The sequence below is a fragment of the Ascidiella aspersa genome, chromosome 5 (genome assembly GCF_963924565.1).
Source record: "Ascidiella aspersa chromosome 5, kaAscAspe10.2, whole genome shotgun sequence".
In the NCBI taxonomy this organism is placed as follows: domain Eukaryota; kingdom Metazoa; phylum Chordata; class Ascidiacea; order Phlebobranchia; family Ascidiidae; genus Ascidiella; species Ascidiella aspersa.
This window is the reverse complement of record NC_139451.1, coordinates 26471439-26494803: the sequence shown is the minus strand read 5'-3', so window position 1 is coordinate 26494803 and position 23365 is coordinate 26471439. Positions and strand designations below refer to the sequence as shown.

Here is a 23365-nt window from a genome sequence, read left to right as displayed (position 1 = left end):
TCTCAAGTAGATTTTACATCTGTTATTAATAAAAATAATTTATGAAATTCTTTGAAATGAATAACATTTTTGGATAAAACTTATGCAGCCTTTAATTTTAGTATGCAAAAATTTATCAATAAAAATGGCATATCTATATCATGTAAGTTTGAAAGGTTTATCTTTATCTGTTGTTTAAACAAGTTTAAGATTAGTTTCATCAGTGGTTAAAAAAATTTACCTAAATTAAAGTCTACTTGAAAGTAGTTTCACCTAATGGTCGTTAATTAAAAATATAAGTCATTACCACATTTTAAGTATACATCTGAAAAAAACAGTAAAACACCAACCCTAATACATACGATTTGAAATATAATGGAGTAGCTTATATTATGTATAAAAATTTACAGTTTCTGAGTAAAGATTACACAAACATGTTTTTGGCACTAATTTAGTATAATGTTTGAATTATTTAAACAGATTTAGCCAGTCGGAAAGTTATACTACCATGTAGATTAATAAAAAAACGTAAGCAAAGCCAAAAGGTACTAAAAAAGTGATTTTTCTTAAAAATATTTGCAGTTCTGAAACTACGATCAACTTCAAACCTCCCGCCGACTTTCTGAGTTTTGACAGAGCTTGACAAGTCAACCGAAACCGTTTTGGCAAGTTTCATAAACTTTTATTGGACAAATATTGTTAAAATGTTGTTTTTAGGCATAATAATTATATAAAACAATTTTTTTTATTATGATAATTAATAGTGGATTTTTGCATTTTAATTGTTACTTTATTATTTTATTTTAACGTATAATTATGAATTTCAATTGACCAACAAACGTATATGATTTTGTTGGCGAAATTATAAATACTCGAATTTCATTCAAAAATCACTCATTCTGATAAAGTTGTACTTGCGTAAGGAACCTAGTCGTGTTTGCTTGTTTAAAGTTAATATTTAACCACCATCACTCACTTAACTTATGCCTTCTCCATTAGATATTGCATATCCTTTGATTGTTAAGAGTTTTAATAATTACCTTTTGTCAAAATTATTCCTTTTTTTACTCAATTTTCAAATTGTTTTATTATTCAACCTTCAATATTTCTCTGGTAACTTAGAGTTCTATTTTTTCTCTGCTGAGACATTCACACCAAATGTTTTTTCTTTTTATTTGTTTATTTAAAAAATAACACAAACGCAAAACCTTGCACATATTTCAAAGAACGTAATTTCGAACATTTATTAAAAAAAAAAAAAAAAAAAAAAACCCTATAGTCAGCATTTTAATAAGAAACATGATTTTCCAGCCCAAACTTTTTAACATTTATTGACCATAATGTATTGTGACGAAACATTTTACGAAATTTTACACTACACAAACACATTAAAAATAAGAACCATGGTTTTAAGGTCTCACTGCCAAACATGAATTTGTTTTACAGGGCATGACCGTGTCGACAAAAGAAAGGAAGGAATTGAACATAGCACCATCACCTAACAAACTACATGATTCAGATCGAAATAAAGGAAGTTTACATAGTCGTACAGTTTTAACAGCGCTATTGTGTGTTAGAAATATTGTAATCATTACAAATTACAGTAATAGTTCGTACTGGCGTTTACAAAAAGGTAGCCGAAAACACAGAAAAGTGTAGTTTAGTCGTTTTCCCGTCAAACGTAGGGGTTCAACAGCAACAGTAAAACGTGACGACGATTCCCAAGGCTTTGCTGACAGCGTCTAGCAAACTTTAAAAGAGTTTCACCTGAATCGGGGCTTTAATTGCAATTTTTTTATTCCTGAAACCTTTAGGTCCCTGTCCAGAAGTCTGCAAAGAAACATTTAAACTTTAAGTGATAACCTATAAATAATAAAAAAAAATGTACGACTATCTAAAGGGGTTGGAAAACTATAATAGACGACTCATGTAACTTTGCAGGCGCCGATAAAACCATGGACTCAGTGAAACCGTTTCGTTTTTGTAAAATGCATTAATAAAATAAAATAATTTGCGTGCTACGACATTTTTTTTCTCAATTCTCCCGGAGATCTTGAGAATAAAAAAATAAAAAAAAATGATCGCTGCGTTACCCGAAACTATTTTTTGAGTATTAAAACTATGTTTTGCTTTATTTTTCTTAACACTAGGTCCAATAGATCTCTAATAATATCGGATGGTAGCCGATACCCAATACAATATGGAGTATCGTTACTTGTCCGATACTAGGGTAGTTTAAGTGCTGATCCGATACCAGAACTATTTACGCACTTTAGACATGATTTTCTATCTAAGAATGCGTTTTCCACTAATAAGGCATTTTTGTAGCAAATAGCACATCACTAATACAATACGGTTTCAAGCGCTAAAGCAATTTATTGCTTAATAACCTGAAAAACATTATGTGTGCACATTACAATTTGACCAATTTTACCTATCTGGCCGTAAATGTGGCGTAGGCCTACTTTAGAATCGGATCGTTGGGCGGTACTATCGGATATCAGTATGGAAATGAAATACGACGTATCGTAATAGCTTTTACCATATCTTTGTAAAATATATAAACTCGGAATAACCCTTATTCGATACATAAAAACACCCAACATCGAATACATTTCAATATAACTATTAAACACTAACGTTGCTTACCAATCCGATGCAAGATATCCGCTGCGCGAAGAACAGAAAAAGCAATCAACTTGAAGTGCCTTGTCCACGAATCTGTAACAGTAAATAACTAATGTTTGTATATTAAATTTTTAAAAATACTAGTTTTTCCTAATTCTGAGGTCGCGTTTGTTAGTACAATATTGTGGATGGCGACCTAAGGCCAAAGTTGGGATATTTTGAATCAAATATTTTATTGTTATACCTTACTTGTGGTTTGCTATAACAATTACTTATTCTAAATATATGAAGTACCAACCGTACATCACCCTCCTACAGCATTGTTGTCAATCGAACATGTTTTTCATCGAACAACTTATCAATTGCTAAATAACTTTTAACAATTGAACATTTTTATAAATTATATTGACTATACCCGACACGCTTTTAGTTTTATCCTCTCATTTATGCCAAACCCACAAGTTGGTTAAACAACATGATTTGCAAATTAAGTTTTTTGCATTTATTTAAATTAAACTTTACTTTAACAAATTTCTGGTATTCGCAAAACTGGCCAATTCATTAAATTAAACTTAAGTGCCTGTCGCTGGTGGCACTAAACGAAAAGAAAAATATAATTTTAACGATGGCTTCATCTAAGATGGACCTATAAGGAAATTGCCAATAATACTGGATTATTCTAATAATATATAAGGTTATATAGCTTGCGTATAAAATTCTCCTTATGAATTGTAGTAATTTTCGTTCAGTTTTAGTATGCGCTAAGAGGAAGTGTAGCTTTAACTGTACAATTTCGTCTTGCTTAATTTATATTTACTAACAACTAGTATTTTTATGATTGTATCAAACACCCTTCACTTATTGTTTATTTTTCTACTTAGAAAAAACGATGAAAACATCCTTAGCCGAACGCAGTACATTTTTTTGTGACGTCATAGCGGGACAAAAATTCAAGTAACCTTAAAAAACCTATACGGTTATCGTTCGATGTCGTGGAGAAATATGAAACTGAAATCTCAACCTGGCTAAAAAGAGACATGGACTGGTAGACAAACAACATTTACGAGACGGCGTACCTGCAAATATTATTCTAGCAGATGTTCAGGTGTACTTTCACCACTGCCAAATGTTGACCTATGCTGTAATTTTCGAAATACCTTTCATTGGGGAGGGTGATAAAAACAATCGGCGGCTTCATGATCGTTCGGATTCTCAGGTTCTGATTGGATTCCTGGTCAAGCAATCTTGGTGCTCAGCGTTGTCAATACTGGCTGTGAATATGTTGGATCACAAGAAAACTAACAAATTTTGCGAATATTTTCCAAAAAAACAGATGACACATTGTCTAAAATACATTTTACTTGATAAGCCTATAAATTTAATATATTTTTATTTTATAATCAATGACAATACACAATTTTATTCTCTCGTTGAAAACCTTGCAATACAAACGCTCCTTGAGGAGCTAATAGTATGCGCCTAAATAAAGTTTTTTTTTTCAAATAACTCACTTATTTCCGACTTTCTTCGGTAGGCTACTAAGCACAAAAAAAACATACGATATCAAGCTATGTCGCCTCCAAAAATTATTTGACATAAATATGCTAAACAGTCACAGGTTTTTGCAGTTTAATAGTCTTATTTTTCAGTTCTCTTCGCTTTTCACTGTATGGTAGCAAATCTTAAGCGCCTTATTTCGGCTTTTTGTTTGCAAAAAAACTCGTACATTCTACAAAAGCTGAAGTAACGAAATGTAAACAGCTGGCAAATAAAATCAACTTACTACCGACTTTACAACGCGGCAAAATGCGGGAGTAATAATAGAACGCGCAAGTGAAAAGGCGCTTTTAATCAGCTTGTAAGGCGCAACCAATTTACTCGTCTGCTAAGCACGGGTTCGTTGATTGCTTCCTTTTTGTAATTGGCGAGAGAGTTTGTCGGTCTCTATTTGATTTCAATGGATTGAGGTTTTATTAATTTAATGCAATATTTTTGGCAGAAAAAAAATATACAGTCACTTATATTCGTCCTTTTATTTGCAAAGTAAAATAAACCTGTATACAAAATTTAACATTCACATGCCCAGAATTAAAAGCATAATAAAAACTTACCACTTTAGTAGTTATTGGAGTACAATTTGAACTTTTTGCACACATTTATAAAAAGGATATATTCCAAAAGTTATTTTATTATCAAAATACATCTGTCTTACGTTCTGCCTTTTACATTCATTCACTGTAAACTCAATCAATAACATTTGGTATTCTAAAAATGGAAACGACAAGGTTTGCATTTATATTCAGAAACAAAAAGTAACACTATAGTACAAATTGAAATTTCTAATGTTAATTTTTTTTCCTTAGCTATCACATAAAACTCAATTAAATATCAATAAAACTATGTCCATTTGGCTTGGTAAATTGTATAGCGGCTACAAAAAAACTTCGACGACATACGTCATGTTCTTCCATCGATACATTTCTACCCTAGATTTAAGTACAGTGGAGTACCATGTAACTTTTGATTACAATTTGTACCGATATAAGCATAACACTTGGCAACAAAGAAAACATAAATATAGCAAAAGAACAACAAAACACTCTACAGTTCAGTTGGGTTAACTTTTGTTTGGAACTTGCTATTAAAAAAAGGTTTATTTTATAATAATATAACGCTGTTGAACAAGATGGTTACAACATATACAAAAGAAAAAAAGGACACTGTTGATACGTAAAACCTTTATCTGTAAATCTTTAGTTATAACAATTACAAAAATCGCTACAAATGACAATATTTAATCGGTTATATCCATGCTGAATTAAACAAAAAAGATAATTAACATTCTTTTTAATATAAAATGGTTTTACGCTTTCGGTGGTAATAGGACTGTTATATATTAGCAGGAATTGTTGAAAAACAACAGTTTTTTATTTCAATTTTTGCTTTATACCAATGCACGAAAACACCACAATAAGAACATCTGTACACATTAGGGGAGTTTGTTCAATATCAAAAATGTCAGTTTAAAGACTATAATAAGTGATATCATAACCATTCAAATCATACAAAATCGGTAATTGGAAAACAGTCTTGTGGTAGGCGCGGATATTTGTGAACGAGTCCTTTCCGTTGGAATTTCTGCTGCTGGATTTTACACGGACTTTTTAGACACAGCCGTGCTGACATTGTCCCTTATAAACTTTTTGTAATCCAATTTTCCGGACATCTTATCGTCGTACTCGGATAACACGTGATACACTTCGTCTTCGTCGAGAATTACTGCAATGCAAAAGGGGCTTTACAATAGGTGAATTAATGCAGGACAAAACATGCTTCAAAACAGTTCATACATGAGTAAACCAACTAAAAATGAGCTTTCAAACGGCGAATAATTTATTTAAAACAAATTGTGCATTGCTGTATTTATTATTGTCCCCAACACAAATGAAAAATGGGCCAAATTTCTGAAAGGCACTTTATATAGCTCAAATGATCAATGGATTTTCTGTAACAATTTCGTCTGTTGATTTGTTTCCAAAAACAAAGTCAACTTCATCCAAACACATTAGCTCGTTTTTAAGCTACTTTTGGAAATTTTGGAGCTCATGTTGTCCAAGTCAAACGTGCATTTACTCACCAATCCAAACAGAACCACATAGGGTATTAAATAGATCTAAGACAACTTTATTTCAAAATTTATTTCAAAATAGCACTGTTGGAACAGACTTGGATCCCAATTTAAACAACAAAAATAATGATAATATTAAAACAATAATTAATAATAGTATTTTATTACCTATTTACTTACCGTTGCAGAGTTTAAGAACGCTCCTAAACTCGGGCAGAGTTAGCATTCCATCAGATGAATGATCCATTTTCTTGAACGCCCGCCGCAATGTCCTCCAATCTCCAGACAACTGAAAAGAAATATTAACAGATATTATGGAGAAGTTAAAGTTTACTGACGAAAGGTATACGCATTTCGTCGTATTTAGATAAAAGTAAAAACATTAGTTTGCACATAAGGCGATATAGGAAGTACCTTCATGCTAGTTTTCAATGTAGTAGGCTACATTTGTGGGTCTAATATGGTACAATAACCAGGCAGGAAACATTTCAATTTACTTTCTTCGTAAGCCAGTGGGCCGGGATGACAGTATATGGAATTATTTCATAGCTGAAAGTTTAAATTTTTACCTTTCAGCAGACTATTAAAAAGAGTTTTGTTTGTTAGTTTCGAAAAAATGTTTAGCCTAAAACAATTGAAAATATAATATAAAAAGATTGTTGACAACACTTATTTTTAATTTTATCGTGCGTTTGTAATTTTGTTAAATTGTTAAATAAAAATTATGCTTTTAGCGCCAATAACATAGTTTTTCACAATTTTGCACTTAGGAAAATTTATTTATATCCGAAGCAGATTTTCGACCATCAATAGTGTTTTACCTGATCCTTTAGCTTTGAGGTGACGGCCTCCAGTCCTTTGGTGGGTTTCAGTGCGATGTCAGACACCGGGAACTCAGCAAGGGGGTGGGTGAGAATGGAGAGCATGTTGTTGCCGTTCTTCCACAGCTGACGACGTTGCGCGAATGGGCGAAGAAATTCGACGTACGAAACCCTACAAATGTGAGAAAGTTTTCGATTAAACGGAAATGTTTACCAGGTACCGTCCCTTATACCAAATCGTATAGGTAATCAGTTTAAACCGAAAGTTCTCAAACCAAGTGTTTCAATTACTTAAGTCAATGATTTGAATGACTTGAATTAAATGAACTTAAGTCATTTTTTTCAAAGGTTTGACTGACTCAAGTCATTTGGACAAACGACTTGACTTAAGTCTTTTGAACAAATTACTTTTCATTAAGCCTTTGCTTTAAATGGGGTAAAACCAATTTGCTTGCTTTATACGGTGCGTTTAAAGTTTTTGTTAATTTATTACTCATATAATCGAACAAGTATACCAGTTTTAAACGTTTACTTTTTATGACGAGGGCTTGACTTGGAATTAATTTGATCTAGTAATGACCTGATTTGTTATTTATTCAAAAAGACTTGACTTGGACTTAAGTTATTTCACAAATGACTTGACTTGGACTTTACAACACTGCTCAAAACCTTTTTTCGCCGCAACTCAAATACTAAGTGATACTGAGAACAACGAAGCTTTGGCGACCCAATTTTCTTCAATGAACTTTTAGTAAGCTTCAAGTGAATAAAAAAAACATAAGAAAGTTTAGCACTGATAAATTCAAATTTCATTAATGTGCGCCATGTCCTCGCATGTCTTCGGGTAGTCTTACGTGATCTTACTTGAGTCCCGAGTACAAATCCAGCAAAACAAACCGACTCCTTCGAGTCCCACATTTCGAGTTCGACTCCGACTTTGCAGCCCTGGTTCTTACCTGCCGTCCGTGTTTGTGTCAAACTTCGTGGCGATGATTTCCGCCTCGTGATTCGTGAGATGAACGCACAGCTCCATGAGCACGTCACGAAACTCGTCACGCGAAACGAATCCGGTGTGATAGGGATCCATCTCGACGAATTCGCGTCGCAAGTCCTCCCACAAATAATCGACCTTGAAATGAAACGGTAAACAGTATATTTGACCTTGAACATACGAATATAATTTTTTTCTGCTAAATTAAAATTTTAAATGCGTATAAGGTTTGTATAAAAGCTATGCTTTTTACACTGAGGTAAAATTAAAATGTGTTGTATAGGATCTGTTGGTGTAGATACTATTTTTTCTGGTCCTCCCAAAATTAATCGACCTTGAAATAAAACGGTAAACAATATATTTGACCTTGAACTTGTAAAGATATAATTTTTATCGATTAACATAGATTTGCAACTGCTTACAGAGTCTGGATAAAAATTATGTTTTGTACGCTTAGATTAAATTAAAACTTATTGTTTAACAACTTTTTCTGTAGATACTATTTCCGTTTTGTTAATTTGTTTTCCGTTGCGTTAATCTGTTTTTCGTTTGATTAATTTGTAGGCAAAAAACTGCTAAAATAAATGTGCACTAGTAAAAATTGCAATAAAAAACAAAAAGAAAACCAACGCATCGTACCACTACTTTTGAGCTGTTAATACACACAGTTTCTATAAAAATGCCTTTTAAGAGTTTAATTAACTTAAAGTTGGTTGATACTTCGTCTCATAGTGGTTACTCCAAACAATATTAAAGTATACCACAGCAGTTTAATGTGCGTTGAATATATCTGATTGGCAAATTTTTATTCCTTAGAAGCATTCGCTTTATTTTAAATCGCTTTTTATTTGATGCATCGAACGAAACTGGGATTTTTCCAAGCGTGGTTGAATCGGTCCAAGTATTTCAGACCCACCTTAGCTCTGAGGTTGTCTTCGAGCATATCGGCAGCGCAGTTCAACTTCCTGGATCTCACCATAAAGTCGTTATCACCTCTCTGTGGTGGCACCACCTTGGCGTTCGGGAATGCTGCTGATCTGTACAAGCAAACAAATGCATTGCTGTTCACTAACTGGAAATGTATAATTTAAATTAAAAAGTAAATACAGCTAATATGCAGTTTTTATGAGTTAATACTTTATTACTTTCTGGCGCGGAATTCGTTATTTTCCTTTTGTTTGAAATGTATAGCTTTTGTTGCATTTCGCATTGCTCGGGTTCTGTTCGCACTGTTTGCATTCAGTCGTGTTTAGTTTGTTATGTAGTTTTTCCCAGTGTTACTTGTAACTTGGATTCGTAATATCTACGGCGTCAACTGATAGTCATTATATGTTTTATTCCTCGTTTATCTTGCTACCGTGTTAATTCGCGCTTGTGGCGACAAAAGGATATGTTATCTAAACGTTTATTTCCGGAACGTGTTTATCATACTTTAGGAGCCTTTATAGAAGCTAACCGAAATCAGTTGATCAAATAAGGTCATAGATCACTGTTGTACGCACATGCATTTTAATGATTTAGGACACTATGCTTATTAATTAGAGCATTAGTCAAAGTCAGATAAAATGTATTGTCAATTAAATCAGAAAACGTTTTATTGCTGTTGCATGTTAATAAAAACAAAGTGAACCTATTACGTGTTGTAAAATTGCAAATCGCTTAATGTAATAGCAAATAAAGGAGAACAAAACGCAACTGCTTGTGATTTACAACAGTTAAATAAAACCTACTGCTCAGAACAAGTAGGCACTTTAATAAATATCAACAATTGCAACACAGCTCTTAGACATAACAATCACTTGCGTCTGAGAGTTACTAGAGTACTCACTTTAGCGAGTAGCCGTAGTGACGAACCATCTGGTGAAAGTTGAGGGTCCTGTTTTTGTTGACGATGAAGGTTTCCCAAAGCCGACGAATTTCGCCTCTCGTAACCGGAGGGTTGATCGTCATTCTGACAAAAGAAAAAATTGTTTTGTGCCCAAAAGAATTGACAAAAAAATGCCGCGGGTCGCGAAATATACGACCTAATCCAGGGAACTTATTTAAAACTAAACAAAATAATATTACTGTTACAAAATATTCCGACACCAGCTAATGAATATATATATAAAGTATTCGCGTGAAGGTTATATATTCATGTCAAAAAAGTTATATTACTGTTTTAATTACGACCCGCGTTAGGTAAAAATTGACACATTTTTTCGCTTTTTCTATTGCAATGATTACGTAAAATGTAGTTTTTAAATGCTGTTATACAACGTTTTATACTCCATTTTAATGCAAAATCTCAGTTAAGCTTTTTTTAGTATTCCGTTCAAAATCAAAATCAAAACAGAAAACATTACCTATACTAACTACCCAGGTTTTTATAGTGTATTTTTCCTTGTTTCCTTTGTTTCGGTAGTCTGCCTTGGCAGTAAATTATACTTCTATCAGTAAATTATACTTCTATTAGAATCAGTGCTCCCTCACATTGTTGAAAATAAATTGAGACATTAAAAAATGTTCTGTATTGGGATTTTACTACGTCTTACTACAACGTTTAACCATTATGCTCCAAGCAAAAAATCATAAAATTACTTGGTGAGAAGTTGATACATCATCTCTTGCGTGAGACGCCCGCTGTTGTACTCATCCAGCTCACGAAATTCGCTCTCGAGCTTGTTCATGTCGTTTCTCACGATATCACGAAGGATGTCATGAAGATTGTCGATTGTCCTGAAATAACATTTTTGAACGATGATCTTTGAACATTTTGCAGTCAAAGATCTTAGGTGTAGTATAACAATTAAAACCCGATTAGTTAATATACCGGATGCCTTTAAAATGGCTTTACCGATATCAGTCGACCAGGGTTTAGTGTTTAGTGACAGCAAGACATGGCTAAAAAAATCTAGCCTGCTATGAGTTTTGAACTTATGACGTCGGCCAAAACGTGTAAACAAGTGATGTGCCTATAATGTTGGTCAGTACGACATTATAAGGGAAGCATCACATTCATAGAGAATCAAGGGACTTTATATGAAAAAAAAATAGAGAATCAAGGGACTTTATATGAAAAGGGAAATTACCTTTCTCCAGCTGCGACAGCAGCAGCGCCACCCAGCGGCTTGGTTCTTCTTCGTGAAGCCACTGACTTAGCATCCCAGAGACTTTTTGCTCCTTGTCTGTGAATTGAACATTGCACATATTTGTTTTTTGTCATAAAGTAACAAATATCTCGTTCGAAAAATTAAAAAGAGGTCTGTCTGTGCAATACTTTTCTATTAAATATAACTATAGCCTACCCTTTTTCAATGACCAGTGGTGGTTTTGTGGGCATATCGGAATAAAGTCAGTGTTGCTATTAATTGCCTGGTAAACTGTTATTTTTACAGAAATATGTTTTAAGGAACGCGACACTGTGTCCACAAGGTCGTTAAATTTTGTTAATTTTGAAGTTAAAGTTACTGATTTTTACAATAAAAAGTTGAAACAAGTTGCAGTAATAAATGTAATGTGGCTTACTTTAACGCGATGTGGTTTGCATTTGCAGTTTGCCAATTTAAAGCAGAATACATCTTGCTTCCACGGTTTTTAATTAATTCGGTCAAAATTTTCGTTTTTGTATTATTGTCGTTATGATCGATATTTTAGCAATTTTAAACTACACCAATCCATTCGAAAATTTTAGTGTTCCTACGATGCAATCATTGAAATCTTACTTTGTGTCGAATTGTGCCATGAACTCTGTGTATTTTACGTCTCCTTCCTCGTTTAGTGGAACTTGCTCCAAGAAAATGTCGAATTCGCCGTCACTCATTTCAAGCTGAAACCTGGAATAAATTTCAGTCAGAAAAGTAACAGTCAAGCTAAATTTCCAATGAAAATATATTCTTGCGATCCAACACTAAACTGTCTGTCGAGATTTCTTAGAAATACATATATAAAGATCAAACTAAGTACAGACCTTAGTAAACCGAAAATCAATTTGTTTGTATGTTATAAAAAGATAAATATATACATAAAAGAAACTGATTTTCGGTTTATTAAGGTCTGTACTTAGTTTGATCTTTAACATTGATGTGCAATCAAAATCGTTTGTTTTCACCATTCGGATTCAGGCAGATTTTGTTATTCGAAAGAATACTTTGATTAATATACATATATATATATAAATCTTGTAAAGTTTTCAGTGTAAAGTCGAGTTTGTTTTACCAAAAGGTACAAGCAATTTGCAAAAGGAAAAAACCCAGCTAAATAAGATTTATTTTATTTTTTTCGAGTTCAGGGCGTTTTATCCATGATAAAGATACCTATTCTCAATATAACCCACTTTGGTAAATTATAGTAAACCTTTCAAACATTTGCGTGAAATATAAGTCATGGGTATTATAATTTCTGCTATTTTGATTTTTGTTGCTTTGGGGGAACGTGAAAAAGGTTAATTTATTAAAAAATGAAAATATATAATTTTGCGTTAAATATAAGTAATAGGTAGGCTACTGGGTATTCGAATCTCTGCTAATTTGATTGTAGTCGTTTTGGGGTCAAGGTAAAAAAACACTTTAAACAAAAAAACTCTTTAATGTCATTTATTCCTGACCTGCTCTCGATGGCTGCCCTGAACTCCTGCTGTGAAATGACGTCCTGGTGGTGCTTGTCGATCTTGTGGAAGATGCCGAGGAGCGCGAGGAAGTCGGACTGGAAGAGCGTCATCATCCTCGCCTCCACAGCCGTCACCGTCGACTTGGGACTGACCGCTCGCGGGTTCTTGTTGAATCTAGGAGGAGATAAAAGGCGCAAGTCTAGATCGCTGACGAATATGTTTAATACCACGACTGTTCATTACCCTTCGCCTAGAGACAATTTAGGTGAAAATAGTTTAATTGTGAATAATTTTTTGCTGTGTTTCTCGCAGAACTCTCCATGGAATGATTGTTACTTGTTTCATCCGTGAGTTCTATTTCGGTTGACATAACATTGGTCGCAGAGCGTCTTAACACAGGAACGCGTAGGTGTAATAGATATCATTATTCTTAAAATTGCTCTAGATAAAACTCCATTCCCTCAGAACACTCCATGTAAAACACGCAAGTTCAACAAATATCTTTACTAAGTTCACCCTTGAAATTGGTTAACCCCTCAAAAAATGAAAAAGAACTATACTAACCCATACAGCACTCCTATTAAAATGCCCAAGTCAGCTATCTTGACTAAAATTTGCTTCTTCCAGAACTTTCTTTTGAATCACATAAGTCTAGCATGTATCATTCGTGAATTCGCATTTAGTTAACGTAAGAAAGTTGCAGGGCAGCTTTTCACAAAATTGCGCGATTATAATAGATATCAATATTCTTCAATTCACTTCCGGTTAAAACTAGATTCCCTCAAAACACTCTGAAACACTGAAACACACAATTCAGACATGTTTCATCCGGGAGTTCGCATTTGGTTGACATGCAATAGTCGCAGGGCACTCTTAAGAGGAACGCGCAAGTAGCAGATAAAACGTATATTACTAAGCATGAAATTACTTGCGGTTAAAACCAGTTTAACTTATAACACTACTTCAAAAACAGGAGAGTCCAGTAAATATCTTAAAAAACTTATCTAGTTTCCCTCATTAAACCACAAATGAAACTACAGTAACTCCTATAGCACCCCTACTGAAACGTACCAGTCTATTAGCTATATGTACACTAGAATTATAGCTTCTAGAACTTTCCAATTGAATCACGCACGCCTAACATGTATCATCTATAAACTCACCTGTGATTTGGGTTAGACAGGATGTTGTGGACCACACCGGTCTCGCTCCTATCCTGGTATTTATTGAGGAAATCGGCATAGCTGATCTCGCCACTCTCGGGCAACCCGCACCTTGCCAGGAACATATTGAGCGAGGCGTCGTCGCGCAAATACAGATCGAACTGGGAGAGCACGCGCCTGAACACGTCACGTGACACCTGGGGAGAGGTTAAAGGTCAGAGCAAAACCTGATTTTGTTTCGGTTGCACAAAATAAAATGTGGTTTGGCGCAAAAACGCTTACGTTTACGGCGATTTGAAGTCAAAAAATAACGTTGGTTGCTTTGTTAAACAAATCAGGCAACGCGCTATACATTTAATATTACACATTGGGTTTAAAATATCGGAGAAATGGGATGATTTTTTTTATGCTTTTACCCAAGTTACAAATAAAGTAACTACACCTTCAACATGGAAACGCCGACTTTTTAGAGCGAGTTAGCCGGCAGCATTAGACAGAAACCTAAACCATGAACATTCATAAATAAAAAAAATGTATTTTGACTGGCAAAGGGAATATCCCAATGGAAAAGTAAATGGAAAAGTAAATACCTAATATCCAGTATGCGCGTTGACCCGAGAACGCTTGATGTTCAGTGCAATAATAAACTTTAAATACTAAAATTAAACGTCTAAGAAAAGTGAAGATTTTCATAAGGCACTCTGCGTTTTACTTAACATGGAAGTTTGACTTTAAAAGCAGGTTAGCAAAATTAATCGCAGAAGAGCTTACAAATTCAGAAGCTTATAACTAAGCACTTTAAATTATAAGATAAATTTACATTAGTTAACATTTACAAGGTTTAATGTTGCTTTCACCTATCTTTCTATTTACTCTAAACACAATTCAGTTGCCAATTTTACAACGAGCGTTCGGAACAAACCTTGCGCGTGTTTTGGGGATCCCCCTTCCTGAACTCGGCCTTCATTTCCTGGAATCCCTGCCTGAACTTTTCCTTGATCCACTTCTCGATGTCAATTGAAGTGCGTCGCCGCATCTCGCTCGGCTTTAGTGATCTTCCAGTAGACGCTGGAATAAGACACGCATTAGGATAAAACAAAATTAGTACAGAAATAGATTATTTTTTATATTAATCAGGACGTAAGGCCGAAGTTAATGCCTAAAACATTGTAGTATAAAAAGGAAGAAGTTTTCATATCACTCAGTTGTTATTTTTCAACATAAAGTTGTATTCCCATATTTGTATATGAGCTTGTTTACTTATATTGCATTGCACGTTAGGTTTTTAAAAATTCACCCTGTGAAGCCAAATATTGGTTTCTGAATTTTTTAAGATTCCTATTTTCCAAGATTTTTAGGCAGTGATCTTCCGGTAAATGCTGCAACGAGGACAAGTTGCTTGTTGTTGTGAAGCGCCTACTTGAAATCTCTGTTTCATTGACAGCGAATTCGAATGGAGACTGAATCGCTGATATCGATTAGAAATGTATGCTACTGTAAATCGCTGTATCCATCCAAACGAACTACAATGATCAAATGACCAAACAAAACGTTTATACAGCAAGAAATACAAAAACGAATTTATTAAAATTGTGTATTTATTTGGGACCATTTCTTATTGTAACGCAGTTGGTATTTGGGATAATTTATCGTAGGGTTGTTAGTATTGGCCGGGTTGTTTAACTTTACTTGAATACAACAACTTACGAGCTGATGGCGGTAAAACTACATCTTGACGCGGCATAATTTCTTCAGAGTCAGCGAAGCTCTTCATCGGAGTCCTAGATTCTCTGAACTCGATTCCGAGTTTCCTCAGCAGTTTTTCAGCGTTTACAACACCAAGGCCACCCTCGTCGTATCTGGAAAAAGCGTTTTTATATATTTTATCGCCACTTCTTAAACAACAAAACGAACAATCCAGCGAATAGCCCCATAGAACAAAAATACCATATAATAAGCCTTTAAGTAAAACGTTTTAGAAAGATTCTATTGTGAGTTTGAACTCATTAAGCATGATTGTACACAAGCTTGTAAACTTAAAACACAAATTGATTTTTAAGAGTGGCATCCTGTTTACAGTGTAACAAAGGTATTTATCAAAAAGGTTTGTATGCCAGGTTGTCCCAACTATGCACGGTTTTTCGAGAGCTTGTCTTTGGAAAAACAAAATTTTATTTTCAACATTTCCACCGTAATTACAGCCTAATACAGCGATTTGTTAAAGAGCATTACCGACTAAAATTTGTTATTAATAGTGGGGGCGTTTTGAACATTGGCAGGAAGTAGATAAGTGGACGAGAGATTGTATATTTTGGTGTTTTATTTTGATTATTGCCCTCAACCAACTAGATTTTAGTGTACTTCCCCAGTATGACTCACTAAACTATTAAATTTCAACCTTACGAAATATGCTCTTATTTGACTCACACAAACCAGAACTAAATTTTACTTCCATTTTTTTTAGGATTTACACTTTTTAAATTATTATACCATTTATTACTTTGATAATGTCATCGTTAAAATATCAAACTGAAAGCCTAAAACCGACCTCTTCCAAAGTTTCTCGAATTCTACGTCGTCCATAAAAAATCCGAGCTTGTTAAGTACGTTCCTGAACTCTGGCGCCATCACCCGACCGGAACCGCCCGGGTTCATTTGGGGCACAAGGTCGGCAAGGTCAAGGAACCTCTGCTTGGTCTTGGCCTTTAACTGGGCGTGAACCTGGAAAGGCACAACTTATTATAACAGAGGTCGTTTTCTAATTTTAGCAACACAGTCTTATTTTTCCCTTAACCCTTCCATATACTTTTTATCAAGCTACAAAAACTATTTTTCTTATATGAGACAGGTAATGATGTAATTTAGTGTCAGGTCAGATTGAGATACTTTCCGATATCGGGATAAATTGTCAAGTATCTGAAATTTTAACCTATTGGAAGATAATTAAAATTTTTTTTTTAAAGGTGGCACAAATTGACGTAAATAAATTAGTAACGATACATACTGTAAATAAAATAGCGCGCTGTTTCCTGTTCGTAAATCAAAATCAGATGAAAACAATATGAAAAACATTAGCCTATGTTACTGATCGAAAAAGACACGAACTCCTTAAAAATGATTAGAGCAGATCTTGTTTAGAGCAGATCAAAAATGATTAGAGCAGATCTTGTCAAAAGTGTTTTGATTGGAAAGTGGCAAACTTTGACGTCATGAAATTCTTCAATAACAAAACGTACATAAAATAGCGCTAGGCTACCTCTATTCGCAAATTAAAATCAGACGACAACCATATGAATGAACAATAACCTATGTTACTAATCGGAACGTTAAGCAAAGTAGCATGAGCAGCAATAAAAAAGGAGAAAAATTTGCCTTTTACGTGCATTGTGGAGAAATATTTTGCCCTTTATGTGCATTTGTACAGAATTTAGAGTGGTTTATGCACACGTTCGTCCAAAGTAAACCAAAATAATACTTTCTAAAAAAGAGGATCATATACAAGCAGTTTACATGTGACCAAATAAAAGATTTCCATTACAATAATTGGACGTTGCCAGCCGGCACCATTCGCATGCGCACGCTGAGTCTTCAATGATAAGTGTGTTTTGTAAATAGACTTTATTGAAAAGGCTTTACACATTCGGAGGATTTAAGTCACCCAAAGCGACCCAGTAAAATTGTAACGAGACACTTTTAAAACCCTAAAAGCTTGTTTCGCTTGTTTTGAGAAAGCCGCCGTAACATCATGTTTAGTAACGAGAATGTCATTAGTTTAATAGAAAAAGCCTTAAATTAAATGATGTTTTTATTAAAAGATGTTTAACGTTTCTTAGTGAGCGCGGTTGTATAAAATCAGTTATTTGATGCACCCAGTATCACATTTACAGTATTGTTGGACTCCAACTTACAGGATATACCACTTTGACAGCCATTAAACCTAATAATATGAGATGATTGACTGTCATTGGAAAATATATAATACAGGCGACCCTACTTTGTCTTAGTCTCATCGTATTTGGTCTTTAATCCGATGCATTCGTGATATTACTCTTTGTACAGTGTTCCTTTCGAGAACGGCGACATGTTTACGAGGCAATAATACACTTTCGATCGTTGTTTCTTGTGAGTTAACGTTTATCATTTTAGCGGTACAAATCTTTTCAGAGGGCGTCATCTTTAAAGGCAACATACCAAGTTACCAAATTGATATGACTTGCAAATTGCTTGCACTCAATGTGTGCCTCTAGGCAGACAGCAATTTATGTTGAAACAGGGTCGTGATTGCATTTGTCGCGATCCGTAAATCGCGATCGGTCAATTTTAGCCTGTAATCTTCAAGCACGATAATATTATGTGCCTGGACACAGCATACTGTGGATATTGCCTTGAAGAAAATCCAGGAAAATACAGTCGATTCAGTTTTCACAAAGGGTGTTGTTGAAGTGGTTTTCCAGTGTTGACTCAAGCTCTTTAAAGGCTCAACCAAGTTTACAAGGTTTCTGTGAGTCGGTTCGCCTTATTGCTATAACGTTATTCGTGGCACGGCCTAAAGAGTAGCATCAAAGCTACATAAATATTGTTTCAATACTGTGTTATGGATTACGAAAGACCGGTGTTTGTTATTGTGTAGATCTCAACAATATAATAACCTAATTGAAGAGACATGTGCGTAAAAGCAATATAGAGTTCATGCTAAAAATAAATTCACGCTATTTTCTTAAAGCAACTCGGGTGCAAAATTTATCGTATTTTCACGGGTTATAACAACTGTTTAGCAAATAAACGAAATATTGTACGAGCGTTCAGTGTCAATCACCCTGACGAAGGCGGCTTGTATAGGTTGCCGAAACGTTGGTTAACAATTACAATTACCAGAGGAGCTGTTTTTGATTTATATTACCATGCCTGGTAGCAACAGTTTATATATTGAATTAAACGAAATGTTCTCTATAAAAAAATTTTCCAAACTTAAAGACGCTTTGGATTGCATCGCCTACGTTACGAAACATTTGAGCGGCCTATTATTAATGCACATTAAATATCTATTAACGATATATATCATTTTAATTCGTGGATTATATATGTGCTGAATCGGGAAATGCTGTGCGCAATCGAAATGTTTGAGTGTCCCTTGGCGCGAAATCAACAAAGAAAAATATGTCATAATAAATTTAATACAAAAATATTTCAAATCCGTACGGGCTCCACTACACTAGTGGCTACTCGTCCTTTTGAGGATGGTAGCCTCTTTAATGTGTGCTGAACATTTTATCCCGCCACCATATTCACGTTTCAAAAACATACGCCACGTCACAGTAGAAATAATAATTAAAATAAAACATCAATTTTGATTTAACTGACTAGTGTTTTGAAATATTATATGCTGGGGCCATGAAATCTACTCCGTTCCCCCATCGGGGCGAGGGCCACGGTTAAAAATCCATGCACGATACATCTTGGCTTAATATTTTGAAACCAAAAATTCGTAGCCGGAGACAATTTCGACCAATTCGAAATACAACTAATCAAACCTTTTAAAACAATTAAATTAAAATATCGACAATAAACTGCATTCGTATACACCAGCATTACCTGGCTAGCTGACATGGTTGATCGTTCAGCTTGCATCCGCGCAATTGGATCCAACCATCTCGGATATTCTGAAGACACGCTCTCGCGAAACTGGGCGTAGAATTCGTCAAATTTGACGATGCTCTGATTTTCCAAATGCAATCTGCGACGTATCAAAACAAAACAGGCTTAGAAGTACGGTTAAAGACGTTTGTCTATTTTGTATATATTCGAACCTTCATAGACCGTTTTGAACTAAAAGTCGGATCAATTTTGCCGTTGGAACAGTCGCTAAAACAGGTCCGGCTAGGCCAAAACTGGTCCGGCCTAACCCTAACCCTAGCCAGACCTGTTTTAGCGGCTGTTCCAACGCCAAAATCGATCCGACCGGACCAGTTTTGGCCGGACCAATTTTGGCGTGACAGGCCTACCTTTCAACTTACAAACTGCAAATAAATATGTTTAATATGGAATTAATCACAGTCTTGTTTTAACCTAGACACGTTAAAAGTAGTTTTAAAACCCTTAGAAACCTGTTGAGTATATAATTGAAAATTGCGCTTAAAGTTAAGATACTCCCGTATTCGTTTTACCACAACAAGACTTACCTTTTTAGCAGAAGATGGAATAGCTTTGACGGGATCATTTTGCCGAGAAATGTGGAAATGATGTGAAGCAATGCTTCCCGTGTTACGTTGCCCTTTCCTTCGGGGTCGTTGTTCTTAAACGCTTGACGAATGGCGAAGTATCCTCCGGTGCGTATCTTGTTACGGAGCGCCATTTCAAGCTGCGGAGGTTAAATAAAGTTGAAATGTTTCCAGCCGTGCTTCATCTATACTTTTTACCGTTTTACAAAAAAATGCCCCGGTCCTTAAACACACTTGCTTTTTCTATGTAGGTATTTTACATTTATGTCGGACTTTCTAATAACCATAGAAATTTAGTTTTATAAATATCGTTTACATTATAATTTTAATGTAATTCTTAGAACAGAAATTAATCTCTCGATTTTAAGCTTTATACCTTCTAATATTCCTCTTTGTGCCTCTTTGTACCCTATTTGATTAATATTGTGACACAAATTCCCCCCTACAAATTACAAAATCCCCCCCTGGTTGGGAACCACAGATTTAGACGAACCACATACCGGTTGTATCACATTATTACGGATGCTGGGTGTTCATGGTTTAAAGTTTGCTCGAATACAAATATACGTCACTTTTTCCAAATAGTGAAAAAGAGCTTTGGATTTGATTTCACTGTGAGATTAAATGATTACGGTGCTTTGTCAACAGTTTAAATAACAATAAACATACCTCATCAACTTCGATCCGAGCTTGAGTTCCGGGTCTCGACAAAGCCGACATCTTACTCGTATTACTCGCACGCGACTCAGCCCGACTCATCACTGCTCGATTGCCTACGAGTTCAAACGAGTTGAAGGATAATTAAATACATTGGATTGGGTAAAAACAACGAACGTTCGAAAAACGCAACAAATAACACTTATTTGATAGGAAAACGGCGCCTTTGCTTTTTGTTGAGTACAAATACTTCTGACTTTTCTCATCCCTTAAAATCTTAAACCAAACAGTTTTTAGTAATAAACTTGCTTTTATAAAAGCGTCTGATTTACAAAATTCATTTATATTGCAAGACCAAGTTGCGGCCATCTTACTTTCATAAACATAACACAGAAATAAATGCGAAATGCGGCATTACAGTGGCTATAGGCCAACTAAATTGATACCAAACACTATCCAAATTATCTGCAAGATAATTTGGTTCTCTATTTAGAAGTTATTTTATTTACAATTGGTCAATAACTATATATACACATGTTACCAGGTGGGTATAAATTGCAAAAGTCCACACCTTACCATGTAAAATAATGTAAATAACAAAAAAGTATTAGAGTTAGACCTATACGCATAAATTGTCATTCTAATACATCATGCAGTTTGGTATTTGAGTTTCACCGTTATATAGGCATACGTCTATTATTAGAAGGGGAATGACATGATACAATACACCTATGGACATGCATTTAGTTTTTCTATACATTGATACAGATGTTAATGAAATGACTTAATGTTACCTGACTGATCCTTGTAGGCTGCTAAGAAGTCGAAAACGGTATTGGTTAGGCATATGTTATATAAAGTAAAATCAGTCTCTGGTTTATAGAATAATTTAGTTTAAGTGCAACTTGAAACGATACTTCATACGTTATTCATAACGCCTATACTACAAATTAAAGCTTAGTTCACGACTGATGCTTACAATTTCAGTTGCGCATTGACATTTCTAAACAAGGTAGGAATGTGTACAAGGCCATGACCATAGGTTAAACAGACAAAAATAAACTTCGTTCGTTATTTAACAAGCGTTTGCAAATCTTAAATAAGATAAACAAATCAAAAAACTCAAATCGATTTCGTCGTTAACTGTTTGGGCCAAAGGATTGAACGTCAGCGTCCTTCACTTATTTATTTCTAACATTGTTAAGATCGTTTTGCGTTAAAAAGCCGTAAAGGAATGCGAAAAGAACAAGAAGCAAGATAGAAAAAGCTATGTAAGTTGTTTGAGCTTTGCCGAATTAAAACATGATCTCAATGCCAAGCCACGTACTAGAAAAGGATAGGTCGCTGCTGGAACCTTAAATTAGTACAAAATATACGTCATTGATTCTTCCAAAAAACGAAAAAGAACAACATACAAATCGACATACCGAACACGGGCAGCGTTGGTTTGCTCTGGTCTGCCGAACGCACAACTTCAACACCTTCGGGAATGGCTGGAACCGGCATCTTTGGATCCAGGTCCTTTCTTCGCGGGCTCATGGTCACCGACCGGGCGCGGCTCATTCGCTTTACTTCCGCTGTGAAGTCATTACCGGTCCGGCTCCTGGCTCGGCTCATGCCCCGAACCGACATGGTCTCGGGCCGGTCCAGCCGGGACAGGGGGTGCTCGATTCGCGGCAGGAGACCGGCGCCGGAACCGTGGCCACCGCTCATTACAGTATGCGACATGACTGGTTTCTAAGTGAATATGCAACCTGCGACATTTCGGTATAACATTTATCTGACTGTTCAGAACATGGAGCACGAATAATGAGGTTTCATATATAATAATTATTATATAGTTTAGAGATGTCACTTCCCGTATAGCATCTTGTTTCAAAGTAAATATGCAACACTCAAAGACAAGTTAATGCGATTTAACTAAGTTATGTGGCACAAAGCGTGGTTGTTTTCACGTGAGTATGCCACCTGCAACACGTTAAAAACATTATAACCCAAAATACTTAGGGACCCAAATAATTTAGTTTAAAAATAAAATATAAATTTCACTTTCAATAGAAGCAACTTGTTTCTTTGTAGAGAACACGCAACGTGGGTCAAGTTGGTATACGTTTGAAGTATATAGGTTTCATTTTATAATGAGCAATCAAGCTAAAGATAATAAGATGGAAAATACAGTAAGTTTATAAATTTGTAACGCTAAATGCATTTGTGTAGGTATACGATCAAAATGCTCCCATTTGCGTGAAACTTATTTATCTTTCACAAAAAACGGATTTCCGTGTTGTTGCTGTTTTTTTCTGGTTTAAAAGTTTAAACGTCGAAAAAAGTCTTGATTATATTTTTTTATCGAAAAAGTCTTATTTTTATACGTTTCTGTCACGTCGTCTACCTGTAAAAGCTACCTGAGTCACAATATTTCATAAGCTGCTTTAATACTCGACGGCTGCTACTTCCCTATCTTTGAGGGTAATTTGATTGTTATGTTCAATAATTTTCAGTATATCGTTCGAATTTGTTGGGTGATTGGCCAGAAGTGGAAATTAAACTTGGCATTTATCAACGCTGTTGATTATTTTTCTCTGCCACAGCGCAAATTGATGCATTTTTTGCTTTGATTAACAGGTAAAGTGGGACATTATTTGGATTTTAAAGAACACTTGAATGTCCAACAACTATCGCCGCTTAGTAC

At 34.9% G+C, this 23365-nt stretch overlaps 1 protein-coding gene across 1 annotated transcript; it reads right to left on the bottom strand.

Annotated features, from left to right (window-relative positions):
* Positions 1–4632: 4632 nt before the first annotated feature.
* On the bottom strand, positions 4633–22421 carry LOC146145674 (EF-hand calcium-binding domain-containing protein 6-like). The gene is made up of 19 exons (XM_083389612.1): positions 22101–22421; positions 21468–21488; positions 20686–20789; positions 19978–20156; positions 19391–19532; positions 16347–16519; positions 15506–15657; positions 14721–14866; positions 13799–13995; positions 12633–12809; positions 11752–11862; positions 11119–11214; positions 10628–10765; positions 9876–9998; positions 8964–9084; positions 8013–8185; positions 7057–7228; positions 6416–6524; positions 4633–5886 (listed from the first exon to the last, which is right to left on the bottom strand). The coding sequence occupies exons 1-19, from the start codon at positions 22399–22401 to the stop codon at positions 5759–5761; spliced, it is 2763 nt and encodes a 920-aa protein (XP_083245738.1). The 5' UTR covers positions 22402–22421; the 3' UTR covers positions 4633–5758.
* Positions 22422–23365: the final 944 nt, after the last annotated feature.